Consider the following 16947-nt stretch of genomic DNA (forward strand, 5'->3'; position numbering starts at 1 on the left):
TGAAATATGTCAGCAAACGTCTCCAAAACATTTGACATTGTTTTACTCACACATTTCACGGTGCTTCAGCCCACTTGAATTTAAGCAGTGCGTGAAATGATCTCTTTTCTTATAGCTGTTCACGTTTTTCCCTGAGTAATTAGCAAGCTACATCCCCTTTGACAGAGGGACACTAACAAGCTCCCACCGTTTCCAGTGGGACAAGGAATCCAAAGCTACTAATAGCAAACAAGTCATTTAAACAAAAAAAGGATTACAAAGACTCGTTGCAAGTAGCTGGAAACTCACCCATATTTCAGATTAAGGCTTTCTGAGGAGCTCTTTTGTAAAGAGTTTTGACTCCATCTTACAAAACTATTTCATTGTTTTCCTTTAAAAACCAAAACATTGATTTGTTATCTGCTAATAATTTCTTCGTATTGAAAGTAATTAAGTACGAGAAAGATGGAGACGCATTTTCCAAAGGGGAGATGACGGAAAATATACTTTTGTTACAAAACCTCCCTCCGGAGATCTCAAAGTTGAAAGAAAACGAAAGTTCACAAACTTTTTTTTTAAAAACTTTTCCATTCTTCGCTACCAAGCCAACAAAACAAGCTGCAAACTAAGCCAGGGCGCAGCTTATTTGAAAACTTTGCTGCTGAAAACGCCTAGAACCAGGTCTGTGCTAAACAAAGCGGGTTTTGAGGCGCTCCTGAGCGTACCTTGAGGACCTCCATGGGCACCTGGGTGGCGGGGGGCAGGCTGGTGGGGACGCTGACGTTGATGGCAGGTGTCTGGCTCACGGGCACTCGCTGCTGCATGAACTGGGCTGCCTGCTGCTTCTGCTGCTGCTCCCGACGCTCCTGCTCCTGCATCTGCTCACGCATGAGCTGCTGTCGGAGCAGGATTCGTGAGGTCATGCTGGAGGAGCTTAAGGGAGGCTTGGAAGCGCCAGGATGCTCGGAATTGCTGTGGGAAGACCAGAGAAAGACAGCTCAGCTTGCACGAAGCGGGATGGGGGTTCCAGCGGCCAGAGCTGGGGAAGGTGGGGTGCCGTGGGTGAGGATCCACAGCACCACGAGGGGAACTGGGAGCCGACCTACTTCAGGTACTCAGCGGCCACGTTAGGCTGCCTTAACCTGACTGCAGCCAAACCATTCCCCAAACGCCAACATCCAGCTGTAAAGAGCCATTTGCTCTTTCAAATTTTACAGAAACCACCCACCAGAAAAACAAATGCTTTTATAGACAGTAGTAGGCACATATATTCCTTTTTTTTTTTTAAAGGAAAAAACTAATAAAAAGCTGAAGCAAGTCTAATGACTGGTATGGATAATACTTCAGTCCAATGATCTAGCTCAAAGTAAAGTAAATCTAACTCTCCCATGAAAACAAGACAAAACATACTTCACTTATTTCCTGCTTAATACTACCTTAGGTTAGACTTGCTGGCAGTGACTTTTCAGAGTTAGGAAACAGAACTCTACAAAAAACCCAACTCCCACCCCAGGCCTACCAGCATCTTCCGAGCACCATCAGATACATAAACAGGAAAATAAACAACACTGACAGCTTTATTCCAGTCATACTTTACAAAGAGCAACAGGCTGGCCCATGCCAGCACACAGCACAGCTTTACCACCTGAGAGATATATCTAAGCCACTGGCAAGCAGAGCATGGGACAGCCCACGGGACTTTGTCATGGGCTGCAGGGACACTCATCATTTTCTCAGCCTGCAGAACCAAAGTGCCTGGGCCGTGCCTTGTCAAGCCAGCAGTAACCCTCCTGGCTCTAGGAGAAAGCTGCTCTCGAAACCCCCAGCTCTGGCTCCAGTGCTGGTACCTGCAGGATGCTGGCAGGACACACAGGTCTGGGAGCCAGCATCCCTTCCATCCTTGCTTGGAAGCTGCAGGCACTGAGCTCTGCCTGTGCTCAGACAGCCAGAGCCAGCACTGCTGGAAGTTTTCTGGCTTTGTTTAGGACTGATGTTGAACACAGTTCAGGGCAGACACAAAAAAAAAGGAGAACCCACGCTTACTGCCCCAAGAGATCAAACCCTGCTCTTCCAGAGCACACATTTTGGGGGCAGGGAGGCAGGGGACCATCTTGCTATTTAAGACCTGTCATGTTGAAACATTCACAGAGACACTGATCCTTTTGATAAAACAAGAGAAAACCTTTGTGGTGAAACTAATGCAGCTGTGGAATAATCGTACTAATTAGCTGCTCAAGACAAGTCATTGACTGTGATACTTGTAAAAAACACTCCCTTTTCAATTAAGGGTGAAGCATTCTCACATCTAAATCCAGCAGCTTGTTTTCTGGCTGCACATCTGAACCACTTTCACATTTCCAAACCAAAGAGATGCCTTAATTCCATGACCAGGATAGCTATAGATCAGTGGTCTCCCAGTTGTTTTGATTATACACTCCTGCCAGGCATGTCTGAACATGCACCCCCAAAATGAACTATATACAAGTAGTATTAAGGACTTGTATTTTCTTTCTTCCCACTTATAAAACTGTGCATCCCACCTCGGAGACCACTGTAACATGAGGAAAAAAAGGCACCCAAATGCTGCTTTCAGGGAAGGATTCATTCTCCTCATGTTGGAAAAAGGCCAATTTTGTACCACACTTGTCAGCATTCTCATTTATGTGCTACTGGCAATTTTTACAGATACCTAATGTTGCAAAATTGGTAACCCAGCAGTTCCTCCCACTTTCTTTCATTTTGATCTGTTTCTCCGCCTACCAAAACCAAGTGTGCTGGAAACCATCTCAGAAGAACCTTCCCATATACAAAAATGTTGGGGAAAGAGAGGGAGCAGGCAGGAGAAATTATTTCCACAGCATTTCAAACAGCTCCTGCCAGGAACCTCACCTTGCTCACACAATTATTTTGCCTACTTGCACCAAGTGTCCTTCCAGCTTCCTGCAGGTGATTCAGGTCTCTAGTGTTGATCAAAAATTGTAAACAACAGCTTCAAGTATTGTGTCTTTTAATGAGACAACATTCCCAGAAAATGCTGTTCAGCCAAATTCCTACCCAAAGAGCAAAGATGCTCCCAGGCTTTATTTCCTTTGCAATTCTGCTCAGTATTTTACATGGCAAAGAGATACATGAGCCCTGAACAGAGAGCGTGGACAGCCACGTGCTGCCAGACTGCAGTTACTGCCACAGAATCATGGAACTGTTTAGCTTGGAAGAGATCTCCAGGATCATCAGGTCCAACCATTAACCCAGCACTGCCAAGCCACCACTAAACCATGTCCCCAAGTGCCACATCTACGTGTCTTTTAAATACCTCCAGCAATGGTGACTCAGCCATCTCCCTGACAGGCTGCTCCTGACAACTCTTTCAGTGAAGAAATTCTTTGTCATGTTCAATCTAAACTTCCTCTGGCACAACTTGAGGCCATCTCCTCTTATCCTACCCATTATTAACTGGGAAAGGGCACCCAACCATCACACCACCAGTGCAGGTGAGTTCAAATAAAGTGAGTTCTGGGATAAAGCTGCTGCACACCACCTGCCTGCCTAACCAGATGCTTCTGTCACAAGCATGGGAAGGAGCATGGACAGATTTCCTGTTATTTATTCCAAGGTGAGGTAAAGCTCCTCCTTTGTGCATGACAGTCCTCCCCACACCAGCATTCCTTCCACCTGCCACGAGTGGCACTAATCAAACATGGAATACATTTTGAAACTTTGGTATCTCGTCCCCTATGTCTGTCCCACACATCACACAGCTCATTCTCCCATCCAGCTTCCCTTCTCCACCATGTCTGCTTCTCTCCTCAAGCACAGAACAGAAGGAACAGAAGATGGTTTGGGTTTCATGACCATGTACCTCCACAGAGCAAATAAAAGGGCTGTCAGAAACTCACTTTCCTGGCCAAAGAGATTAAAAACTTGTTTTTTTAAAAGCTTCATCCAGAGAGTTTTGAAAATGTTTATTTTTAAAGCTTCTTGATCTTTATGTGCTGGTGCACAGGCAGATCTCCTGTGGCCAAGCTTGGTGCCATGCACCACAGAACAATCCAGAGTGGACACGTGGATCCAAAACTCCCCTACACGCACTGATTCACCCCCAGATTACGTGGAGCCAGGAGCAGAGCCCACACACAGCTCATACACGATGCAATTCAGATACTTCCTGCAAACAGTTTATGGAAACCATCTAATTGCAATAAATGAAACCGACTCATCCTTTTAATTGACACATGATTAAACCAGTTATCCATTAGCACTCTAATAAGCACAGTGTAATACTGATTGGGAGTTATTAGTTATGTGTCATGTACCAATCCAATTAATCAAGAAGTGATAAAGCTTTATTAAATAAGTTTAAATTACATATCCTTTGCACAGATGCCTGGGAAATGTTAGTTACTGCATTCATGAGTTATTATGCAGGTGGCCATTGCATAATAAAAGGCAACTGATCACATTAAAATCAAGTTCGATTTTGTTGCCATCAACCCACAGAGACCACAGCCTTCCCAGATATTTACTGATTATTTTATCTGTCTCCTTAGGCAAAAAGACAAACTCATTTTTTGTTGCACAGTTTTGTTTTCAGATTCTATAAATTGATCAAACAAATGCTCTGGTTCACATGCATTAGTTATGAGTTATCTGATGTACAAGCATTATTTTGCACTACCTATGCATGAATTAAGAAACTTCTCTGGAGACTTTGAACTGGAAAAAAAATTAACTCAACTTTGCTTTTTAACTACTTTAGAAACTTTTAACTATTTTTGAATATTTTTTAAGAAAAAAAAATCTCCAATTTAATGTTTCTTTGACAAATTAGACAAAAAGCCTTCAAAGTCACTTGTTCAGGGCAGGATGGACTACCCTGCTCTTAACTGAGAAATGGCACAGAAGAGGGAGGATGCTGCTCTCCTCCCTCCATTCATGCCAGCTGTTTGTTAATGGGTTAGTCCACAGAGAAATCAGCCATGAAAAGCAGATTTAGCACCTCAAGAAATCCACTGAGCTGCACCAGATCTCAGAGGTAAGAAATAGCATCGGATTTAAACGCTTTTGTTTATGTCTTACCCTCATCCCATTCATAATTATTCACAGAGAAAATAAAAGCATCCACATTTGAGTAGTAATGTTGGCAATCTCTCATCTCCTTGCTTTCAAGATTAAGATTGTTCTATGCTATAATGGTGGATACTTAAATACTTGATCTCCAGAAGACATTTTCAGAAACCACCACTCAGCTCCCAACATCACTCGTAGAAAATTTCTTCAAAATTAAAGCTGATTCGTACATATTGTTTTCAATCTCTCCACCAAGCAGAAAAATCTCAAGACACTTTTTGTTCCCTGTACTGTATATGTGGCTGAAGCAGCAATGCCTGTAGTAGTTTCTGACCTGTTTGCCTCAGAAAGAAGTGACAGAAAAGTGAAGAATAGCAAAAGGAAAAAACTAAATGCAAGGAGGAGCCGGGTTGCACACACCACCACCCCAAAAAAAGTCTAATACAAAATGCAGAGTCCACAAACAACAACAACAACAAAAAAAAAAAAAAAAAAAAAAAAAAAACCCTACACAATCCCTCTTCCCCTTCAGCCAAGGTAAGGGATTCCAGCTACTACAGCATTTCCCCTGGAGCACTTTGTACCTCATTCCTAACATTTAATAATTGATTGTGGGTTGCAGCGACACTCTGCTCCCCACGCCAACTGCCTGGCGCTGCTTGAAGTATCAATGCAAAAAAAAACCAAAAAAAACAAGCCCAAGATTTGGCACCCTCCTACGTCCTGACTTGCCAAGGACAAAGCAGTTACAAAAACGATGTGGAGACCTCTATCAGCCTTTATAATAAAGCCAGGACTACGTTTCAGGCTCTACATGAAAGGTTTCCGCACTTGAAGGTTACACGTTTAAAGAGACAGGCTGCCTGCTACATCATCCAGGTAAAAGTTTTCTGTGCCTCCTAAATGCTTCTGTATCCTGAGCTGAACTGCTTGCCCTGCACCATGGGCTGCACCCACAGAACAGCCCACAGCCCAAAGGGCACTCACCCATCTGCCTGGATGCACTGAGTGCACCTGGCTGGGCAGGGAAGGCAAAACCCTGCAACATCCATCCACCACGCACACCTACACCAAGGAACTAGAGACTGAACTTCAAATCAAATTAATTTGGTGGACCAATCCGCTTTGAAAAAAAATACAAACAAGTCCCCCCCAACCCCAAACCTCTCCAACAAAAGCCAACTCCACAAACAAAAACATTTCAATCCTCAGCTAAGACTTTTTTTACGTTGTAGTACACCATGTAGTAGTTTTCCATTTTTCTTCCTGTCTTTAAAACACACCTTCACAAGTGGCTGAACATAATGCTTTCTGAACTTAATGAAAACCTCTCTCATGACCCAGGAGCACTTAGTAAATAATTATTAAGCTCTGGAGGTGGCTTTTGCATGAGTGTTGACTTAATAAAATGCCGTAAGTTGATCTGCTTGAATGCCCATTTACTTGGGGACACAGCTTGCAGTGTAGCCTGGAAAGCTTGATCTTGTCCAGATTAAGGAACAAGGTAAAATTAAGAGGTTCAATCCAGAAGCTGCAAAGGTCACATTTTACAATCCTTTACTACCACTGCTGATAAAAGGGAGATGAAAAATTGCAAACCTAAGGTATCCTCAAAGACTTACATATTATAACAGTAATAACACACCAAGTATTGTTACACCAAAACTGAACCTCTGTTAGCCCAAATCTGTGTTTTTGCCATGAACAGGAGACATGTCTATATATTTAAACACAGAGCTTCTCCTCCTGAAAGTCACCATCAGCATCTGAGCTGCCAGCCAGCTGCTGTGGCTCTGCAGAGGACTATCCTACAGCAGTTTTGTTAATGCTTGGCCAGTCCCAAGCCCAGTATTGTCACTTCCAGAGCACAACCTCCACCGCACCAAACCAGCCCCACAACAATCCGCTCACGGCGCCCTGGCAAAGCATCACTCACAGACAGAGGCTGTCAAAGGAGCAGGGCATCAACATCTGAACAGCTTCCATCCTTCACCCCCAAATTTGGTGTCCAAGGGCTTTTGCTGAACACCCCCGGGTGAAAGTCAAGCGGCGTCCGGGGCCGGCTGTGTCTCCAGGGGAGGCTCCAGATAAGGACCTGGCAACTCCAATCCCCAGGGAGCAGCGGCTGCCGGCACTGCAGACCTGTGCAATCCAGCACCTACCGAGGGGAAAACAACGGGCTGCAGGCAGGGGGGACCACGAAAGGACTCCAAAAGAGCCCCGGAGTTTGGAGTCAGCATCCTGCTGCATCCCTGTCTCACCTGCATGGGAGCGCCGCGCAGCCTCCTCCGGATGGGCACGGACCGCAGGATGCTGCATCCAAGGGATTTGGGGAAACCTCCTGCATCCGCAGGATTTGGGGTAAATTCCGGGCACTGCCGTGGGCTGAGAGGATCCCAGGGGCTGCACCACCCTCACCGCCCCGCAAGGAATGCCAGAAACCCAAGACACGGGCTGGCATTGAAAGCACTTCTCCCATTCATTAATTAAAAGGGGTGTGATCAGGCCATTAACACCATCAGTGGATAAGGGCTGTCTGTAACAGCACCGTTTTCTCACGATCTTTATCACGAAAAAGATGAAGGGAAAGGGTGGGTGCGAGACAAATTTGTTTTCTGGGATGTAATTTCTTCACATTCAAGGCTCATCTAGGTGAACCTCCACCTAGGAACCACTGGACATGCAAATCCTGAGTGCTGGAACTGCATCTGGAAAGGTATAGAGTGGACAGTGAACACACCACTTCCCCAGCTCCACCTCTGCTCAAACAGGCTGAAACCCTCAGAAAAGCAGGTACACAAATACCTCAAGCTCCTAAAACTGCCCCATGAAGGGCTAAAGGAATTAAAAACGTAGCTGTGTTACCCAGTATTGGTTTGACACTTTTCCTGAAACTTCAGTGTTTCCATCACAAACTTAGAAAAAATATTACCAAAAAATAAAAGGAAAAAAAGGCATGAAGCAGATTTGCCTTTCACTTAAAAATCTGACCTTGTTAAAGGCTTTTTGAACCATTTTTCAGACACCACATCTACGGGCACTTCCTCTCTAAAGGGCTCTACACAAATTAGCAAAACAAAAAGACAGATTGCTAAAACAACCAAGAGGTGATAAAAGAAAAGGTGAGGAGATAACGCTCCACTAGCAATCTCTGTAGTTTTTGATTTTGTAATGCAGAATTTACCTTTTTTTTATCTAGGTAAACAGAGACGATAACACTGACGCTGAGAGGGAAGATGACGTATGACCACCACACTTTTTGATACTTTACAACTACACAGTGCCCAGGTCTGGCTTCACAGCACCTTTCCATCATATCTTGGTTTAGAAATTATCACCTCCACAGCTGGGTAGCAAGTTTATTCCCAGAGGCAGTTTTCAGCAGAAGACGAGGCTCAACCATGTTGTGTCCACGGCTTGTATCCATAGTTCACATGCCCAGATCCTTCCCAGCTAAAAAGCCATGGTGCCCCTCAAGGCTTACCAGGAGCAGCAATTCCCAGCCTAAACCTTTCCATTCATCCAAGGTTTTCTGCTTATTGACTGCAGGGTTGCAGCACCATTCAGTGCTTTCCAAAGAGGATGAGGCAGCTGGAAGCCTCATCTCCTGCACATGACATCCTTGCTCTGGCATGCTGAGCAAACAGGATCTTGAGGAGCAAAAGGGAAAGTGTTTATGGAAGATTTGCTTTGAATGATTAAGAATCCTGAACAGTCATGATGAAAACCACACAGTGAATTCTGTGCTTGGTATTTCAGCATTATCAGCACGTAGGACTTGCTCACAACACTAAATACAACATGAAAAGGAACAAACAACCCCTAACACATCACTGCAATAATTCTAACATTAAACCAGTCTTGGACAGATATTATGCAAACTCTCACTTTAGTCTCTAGCCACAGCACTAACTGTTCATTACAGGACCTGATCAGATCAGAAAATGTCTTTAGCAACTCTTCTTTCTAAGAAAGCAATTCTCCAGGCTGCAGAAACCAATTCCTCAGTGTCCCCATGCTTGGAACAAATTTCAATTTTGGAGTCCCTTAAGCATTACTCATGTTTCTTCTACCTTTTTATCTATTTGTGGAAAAGTTACTGGGGCAAAGAGGACTGTGTGACTGTGCAAGCTGAACTACTTGGGTGGGGGTAAAAAAAGCCCTTATTCAGCAACAAGTTACTTTACCAACCATTTGGATATTTACACTGCAATTACAATTGGCAGTTGCAGGACAGATGTGCCAGACTTGCTGCCTTGGGTTTTCACAGCACAGACAGGAAGGTGGGATAAGCTCCAGCTGTCCATGTAAGGAAGCATTAGTGATGTTTACAAACTTGTTAACTGAGGAGAAGCAAAATGGAAGAATTGCCCAACTGCAAACAACTAAAGGCAGGTGGCCCTCAATTCCCTTTCTTAGGACACTCAATGCCCCCACAACATGCCTGGCATGGGAGAATCCAAACCAAGGCTCTTCAGACCATCAGACCACTGCTATGCTGTCAGCAGCATCCTCAGTACAGGCACACCCAGTAAACAGCCACCAGATACCTCTCCCAAACCCCAAATTCAAGGATTCTCCAAGCTGGGCACAGTTTCTGTGGGCTTACAACCTGAGTGTGCACTGTGGGGCAGGATGGCTGGGGCAGCACAGTGCATATGCTATAAACACATTATTTATAAAAGGAGGGACCTTTTCACCTGCCATCCAACAGCTGCAATTTCTGCTTTAAATTTGTCACATTTGCAGGAACTGCAGCCTTTCATAGAAATATTTAGCATTCATTTAAAGCCTTCAGCACTGGGGAATTGCATCTCCAAGGACTATTACAGTAATTCCTTCTCTTCTCTCATCAAAATAATTCTGAATCTTGTTTCAAGCCAGAAACTGCTCAGGAACATCAGAGAGAGAATGAGGAAAATAATTACTTAAGCATGGGTTCACTGTAAATAACAGAAATATTAAATGAAAACCATGGTACAGAATGAAGTCTCATTCAAAATAAAAACATGCAAGCAACATTTACACTTCTTCATTTCACAAAGTCAAAAATATATACAAAAAGATCCACCATAATCTATTTATAGGCCTTTTAACACCTCAGATAGAGCCCTGCTAATACACAGACTTAATTTAATTTTGCAAACACCCTTCTGCTCTTCATGTCTTATGTTGCTCTAAAATGCACAAGCACATCTCAAAGAGGAGACATCAGGAAAAATCTTCAGAAATAACTTTATGCAACCAAATACAATCTCAAAAATTAAAACAGCTGCTGAGTTTCTAGAAAATGGGATTTTCTCAAGTAAAACTGCTCAGCACAGCCCATGTTTTGCACAGTTTAGTGACAACTGAGCAATGCTGTCCACATCAGCTGCAGCAGGAACACCACTTCTTACTTTTCAAAATACATTACAGCCCTTGATAGACTTTTGAAAAAAACACAGTGAACTCAAAACTATTTACAAGCCTTGCTGTTAGACCCTTCTAATCTGTTCTGCACTGCCAGAAGCACAGCACTTGAATGGCTATTTCTGTTCAAAGCTATATTTGTTGTGGAACTACTGCAAACTCCTGAATCATGTAAACAGAGGCAAGAGCCAAAAAATGTTTCACTGGACTTGAAGTTCACATCTGCCTTAGTTACTAGGACAAAAAAAATAAAGGCAGGGCTTAGGTTATAACCAATAAATCCTGCAAAGACTATGGTTAATCATGCATTCCTGCAACAGGGTTTTGTTTAATCTGGTTTACTTAGCATTTGTGACCTTGGCAAAGTACCTGCAGGAGCACCCACCACTGTTGTGGAGCAGCATTTCACACCTTTTGTTATTTTAGGCTTCAGCAGGCAACTGTACAGTGCTACATTAGTCAGCCAGGTTCATAAACATGCAGCAAAGTCACCTGGAAATGATGTGCAGCTCCAGACTTGCTGGAGCCCAGCAGCCAACTGTACTGCTGTCCCTAAAATGCAGTATTGGAGCAGCTCTCAGGACCTGCAGCTGCACCTTTGGGTGAAACAACTGCTTGGCAAATGTGCTGCTGGAGCACAGTGACCCTGCCATTTCTTCAGCTCCTTGGCTCAGAAATCAGTGCTGCAAACCATGCCTTCACCTCAGCCCACCAGTGTGAAAGAAAACCTCACCTTCTCTGTACTCACCACCTTCTGTTCCTCATGATCCCCCTCCAGCAGGAACAATCCCCAGTTCTCCCAACATGCTGGAAACAAAAGGCAGCCCAATATTCCCAACAAGCTGGAAACCATGAAAACCCCCAAAACAACAAAAAACCCCAAAACAACACTGAAAACCCCCAAAACAACAACAAAAACCCAGAGAGATGTTTGATCCCAACTTCCCACAGATTACACAGATTTACCCCTTCAGGAAAGGACCAATTCTGCCCAGTGGTCTTTGGCACTGAACTGCAGCAGAGGTGCTGCAGGCAGGAGGACAAGCAGCATGTTTGGATTAGAATGGGACAACACAGGTGGATGAAGGAAAACAAAAAAATGTTTCCTTCATAACCCACATAAGAAATCTGAATTAAACTGTAGTAGCTTTTTTTCCCATAAAACCATTAAAGAATTCAGAAATTTAGTGGCTGCCTGATACTTAGTTGCCAATATACATCTAGTATACTGAATATATTTTTCCCTTCCTTTTAGAGAGGCTGATGCAAAGCCACATTCAGGAAACTACAATTGGCTTTTGAAGTATTCAGGGAGGAAAAAGAAAATATTCTTTTACAAACTTCAGAACAAACAAGATGGTTTTCCATTTTTTCTTGTTTTTAGAAGCAGATAATGCAAATGTAAATGGATTACACATTTTATCATCTAGCTTACTGTAGTTTATTTTTGTACAAATTTTAACCTTCATCTTAAACTAAGATATTCTGCCTTAAAAGTGTTATACTTCTGTGCCACTTCCCTTCACACAGCTGCAACCTGGCTACAGAATTCCTAATCTTAATAGAAGGATATATATTTAATTTTCCCTTGAACTGACACTACAGACTACTTGAAGTTGTGTTAAAGCCTGTATTATCCTGCACACACTTCTAGAGTACCAAAAATTAATATCAGCTGTCAATGGCAGCCTTATTCAACTAACATTTGCACAGCCAAAGCACTTTGCAATCCTATACACAAAATATTAATATCCTATTAAAACAAAACAAAACAAAAAAAGCAACCCCAATGCCTGGGCTAGGGAAAAGCAGCTTCTGTAGGATTTCTCATTTGGCCAGCCCCCAGACATCTCCCTTTCCACACTAGATGGAGCTTTGTTCCCTCTTCCCCAGGCATCTGGCCGTGCCCTGAGCTGGGATGAAAAGGGTAAAGAGGCAAAGGGTGAAACAACAGTCACCCCAAATAAACAGCCTGCAGCAGTGGCCTCAGGAACAGAGGACCTGGCTCTCACTGCCCTCCTGGCTCTCAGATTTTAACACAGCCCTGTTCTGCCATTCTAAGAGAAAGGAAATTTCAACAATTCCAAGTCCCAGCCCATGCTGAACTCCCACCAGCTATGGCTGCAGGGCACTGCCTGAGCTCACTCCACAGTCAAATGACATTTCTTTTCCTCCCCTTATAAAGGGACAACATTTAAGCTTATTACCAGATTACACACCTGAATTGCTCACTGGCTTTCCTGTATCCCTCTTCATATTCCCAGTTATTTTCTTTCAAAATAAGCTCTTCAATCTCTTCTCCATTAACCTGAAACATCTGTTCCAAATGCCTCTGCTCAAGCTCCAGCCTGGATTCACTGACACTTCAGGGAAGCAACTCATGGATAAAATTCCCCTTGATTTGTATCTGTTGGATTTGGTCTGTGTTGTTTCAGATCACAGGTCAAGAGAAACAGCTCATCCTTCTGGTGAGCTGCCACAACTCCATTAGGATCTTTCAAAGCACAACAGGATATGGTACATCATCAGTATTTCTCTGATGAATTTAAACTCAATGGGACTGAGAGGAGCCCAGGGGAATGAGTCACTCCCGATGTCACAAGTGGCCAGCAAGGCAAAGCACAAAAAGCAGCAGCCTCAGGCTGTATCAGACAAGGCAATGTCAGAGAGGATGGAGAAGCACCAGAGCTCCAAGTGCAAAACCTGTGTGTGCCCTGTGGGCAAGGGCTCCTGCTAGTGCTCAAGAACAAGGAGCTAAAATTGAGGGGACAAGGGAAACAAGCCCACATTATAGTGGGAAGCTAAAGAAAAGTCTGGAGGTTGACAGGAGTGAGTGTTGCTGTCTATAAATACAGCAGAGAAACAAACACCCAGGAGAGAACAACCCTGGCACGTCACCAAGCGATATAAACCAGCCATGAACAAGATTAAATTGGTATCAACAGTTTCATTCTGAGAAGTTCAGACCCGAAACCATTTCCAGCTGGAGGATTGGTGAAGGAACAACATGCTCCTTTGCAAATAAAGACTGGTTGCCTAATCAAAGTAGGTCACTGTGGAATAAAGCAGCCAGTAATAAATTGCACGACACAGAATCACAGAATCAATAAAGCTGGCGAAGACCTTTAAGATCAACAAATCCAACCTTTGACCAACCACCACCTTCTGAACCAGAGCAGAGCACTGAGTGCCATGTCCAGTCATTTCCTGAACACAGAAGATGCCCTGCAGCCAGAGGCTCCAAAAGGACAGATGTAGAGCAAAGCAATCTCCTGGCAGAGCAGATGGATCTGAAGTAGTGCTGGAATATTGCACCCAACAGGAGCTCTTGCCTTCACATTCACTGTGCTGAATTAGAGCAGTAAATCATACCTCAAAAATGCAACCCCTCCTTTCCAAATTTAAGATTAGAGGCTCCCCTAAAACAAACCAACTCAAGAAATACCTATTACAAATAGAGACAGTCTAAAGTAGACAGAAAGCACGCAGAGCAGGAGCTCTCATCCAGAGCAGATTTAAGAGGGACACGTTTTGAAGACAAGACAGCAGCTGGAGAGTCCAACAGCCACACATCACCTGGCCAAGATATCATCACCCATAATGACTCCCAATACAAGGATTTAGAGCAGAGCCTCTTGGGGACAGGAGCAGAAACCACATCTCTAAATCCCAGAAATGCTGCATCCTCTGCAGCCAACAGCCATGTCCTGTTATTCTACTCAGCACTGACAAACACAAGACATAACTGAAGCTAAACCTGCCAGGCTCACAGGCTTAGCAGAGAAGAAACTTTGTCACAGCAGAATGAAAACCCAAACCTTTGACAGCCTGTAACTGCTCAACATCCTGAAAATACCACCCCAAATTTCCACTGAAGTTCAAGAAAGAAGCATAATGAAAACACCTTCACTGACCATGTTATTTACAGCCTGGGAACAAAGAACTCCAGCCTCTGGTGTGCTTTTAATACAGGCTAATTTATTCTGAAAGAAGCAATGATTAAATACACAAAACCAAAGTATGGAACCTGAAAAACACCTTCCTGTCTGGCAGAGCAAGTGCTTTCTAAGGACACTTACACTAGCTCCTGCTGCTAAAATCGTTTACTAAAAGTAACTGGGGGAAAACGAAGATGATCTCAAAAACACAAAACAATGCTAAACTGAAAAAGTTGCACTAAAAAAACCCAAACCAGATCGAATGCATCAATATATTCTTGTGATTAAATTGTCCAAGATGTTTGAAACCAAAGACATTAATATTTCAGTGATTACATATGTTTTTTTAAATCTTACAAGTGTTTAGTACTACTAAAAAGCCAGCACATTAGATCTTTACAGACTGGGATTGAGAAATTCCCCGAAACAAGAGGAAAAAAGCCCTAGGCAAAAAACCATAATAATCAATTTTCTCCACCCATCCCACCACATGCCTCTGCAGAACCAGCATCAGGTAAATTGGGGATTGCAGAGTCAGCCAGAATAAAGCAGTTCCCAGGCCAAAGGGCTTTCAAACAGGTCCAAGACCTTGGTACTGTGGTGGCCCAGGACAAAAAATGCAGATGAAGCACTAGCAAGTGCCAGGAGGAAGGTGCTGACACCAAAACCAGCCTGACAGTTACTTCTTCAGGTAAACTGTACTACTTCTTAGTAAAGGAAAACCTCAGTATACTGCTATTAAAAATAAAAAGGTAATAAAAGGCTACTGTGATTCCAGTGAATGTAAAAAGTGATTGTTTGAGAGGATGAAAAGCTCTTTCCATGTCCACATGCAAGTAACAGCTGGAGAGGGCAGGGGTGGCTGAATCGCCATAGCCTGGTGGAAAAAAAAAAGGTTTTAAGCACAAAAACTCCTCAATTTATCATTTTCTCATTGCATTGTTCAACAGCAACATCATTTATCAACCTCTCAAATACTACCCTCCAAGCAGCAATACACAAGGGGTTTCCTATAAGGTTTTCCATAACCACTGGAGCACCTAAATAAAAAATTATGCTGGCAGAAAACTGATAGGTTTTCTACAGCAAAGTCCCTCTTTATAATTTTTCATTTAAGATTAAATGTAATAAAGTTCCTTAGGACTGTAAAACCAAATATGCAAATCTAAGGTGGATCTCAACCTGCAGGCATTTTTGTATCAGTTAACATTTCACATGCAAAAAAATATAAACAGTCAAGTTCAAGCCAGAACGAAGTTCTTTCCTAATTTCAATCAAACACATGAATAGAACTATTTATCTTAAAATAGTTTGAGCAATCTGGTCTAGAAGAAGGTGCCCCTGGCCATAGCAGGGGGGTTGGAACTGGATGATCTTTAAGATGCCTTCCAACCCAAACCAATCTATTATTCCACAATTCCCAGTGGTGTTGGGAAGCCGTAGATGCATGGGAAGAAGACAAGGAAATAAAAAACAAAACAAAGTGCCTACAGAAAACAGATTTAAAACTGTATTTCCACATGGCAACAAAGAAACATGCTGCTTGGAAACACCCTTCTATTTCTGCTTAACAAAAATGGTGGTGGGAATTCCTGCCAAAGTAAACTTCAAAAAATTTGTTTGCCATGGAGGAAAACCAAGCAAACTGGAGTTCTGTGTGCAGAATCCTGTTTCAAGAGGGTGAAGGTTTCTTTGTTCCCTTTATTGCCAGGTCACTTCAAACTTTCGTGCCTACATACTTCATTATGCTTGCAAAACTTTCAAAACAATAAAAAGAAAGAAAACTAGAGAATGAAAAATTTTAATAACCCACTCCTAAAAACCAAAAAAGCCTTCCAACACATCATGTGTAAAAGTATCACCAAGTTTGACATCTTTCCTATTCTATCAGTCTACTTCCAAAAGTTTTGCATCTTTGAAAGGAAAATATTATTCCACACAGTGCAGAGAGAAGGTTTGGGTGTTTTTAAAAATGTTTGCATAAAATCCAGGAAAAAAAGTATGTTTTTACAACATTAGTGCAAATTAAATAATCTGTCCTCTTAGATGGCAGTTTCTGACCATTAACAACGGTAACTACAGATAAGACCTTTTATTCAATTATCATGCTAAATTTCACGTTTCTGTAAGCAGCATGATAAAGCAGCTCAATCACTCCTCCCTTGCCTATCTCTTCTCATCATTTCTGACCCTAGAAAAATACTTGCAATTTTCTAGGTTGTGGCTCAGCTGCCCCAACAGATTCCTGAGCACTAACAAGAGTTTTCCTCCTGCATCTCTCCTTTCCAGTTAGGTATTCTGCAATCCCATGGTTTTAAGTTTGTATCTTCAGCACGCAGACATGTGGGCAAACAGCAATTCCTGAAATTTGTTACTTATTCAAGATATTTCTCATGGTTTTTGTCATAGCAGCCTCAGGATGTAAACTCCAATTAGAAATCAGACTTTTAACTGCTGCTGGATTGGGAAGAAGAAGAGGCTGATTGAGATTATTAGACAGCAACTCTCATGAAGCATTTAATTCCAGCACTAAATTCAGGCACGTATTCAG

At 42.9% G+C, this 16947-nt stretch overlaps 1 protein-coding gene across 4 annotated transcripts in view; it reads right to left on the reverse strand.

The window, feature by feature from the left end:
* Positions 1-16947, reverse strand: part of MITF (melanocyte inducing transcription factor) — a 97912-nt gene that overhangs the window by 42886 nt on the left and 38079 nt on the right. For 2 of the 4 annotated variants that reach the window (XM_056501365.1, XM_056501363.1), the window contains exons 1-2: positions 6983-7083; positions 705-951 (exon numbers count right to left, since the gene is read on the reverse strand). In XM_056501365.1, the coding sequence (XP_056357340.1) occupies positions 705-951; positions 6983-7032 (297 nt within the window). In that variant the 5' untranslated portion in view covers positions 7033-7083. Of the gene's footprint in view, positions 1-704; positions 952-6982; positions 7084-16947 lie in introns of those variants that run through there. The other 2 variants (XM_056501364.1, XM_056501362.1) reach the window with 1 other exon arrangement.

Source organism: Oenanthe melanoleuca, chromosome 12 (genome assembly GCF_029582105.1).
Source record: "Oenanthe melanoleuca isolate GR-GAL-2019-014 chromosome 12, OMel1.0, whole genome shotgun sequence".
In the NCBI taxonomy this organism is placed as follows: Eukaryota; Metazoa; Chordata; class Aves; order Passeriformes; family Muscicapidae; genus Oenanthe; species Oenanthe melanoleuca.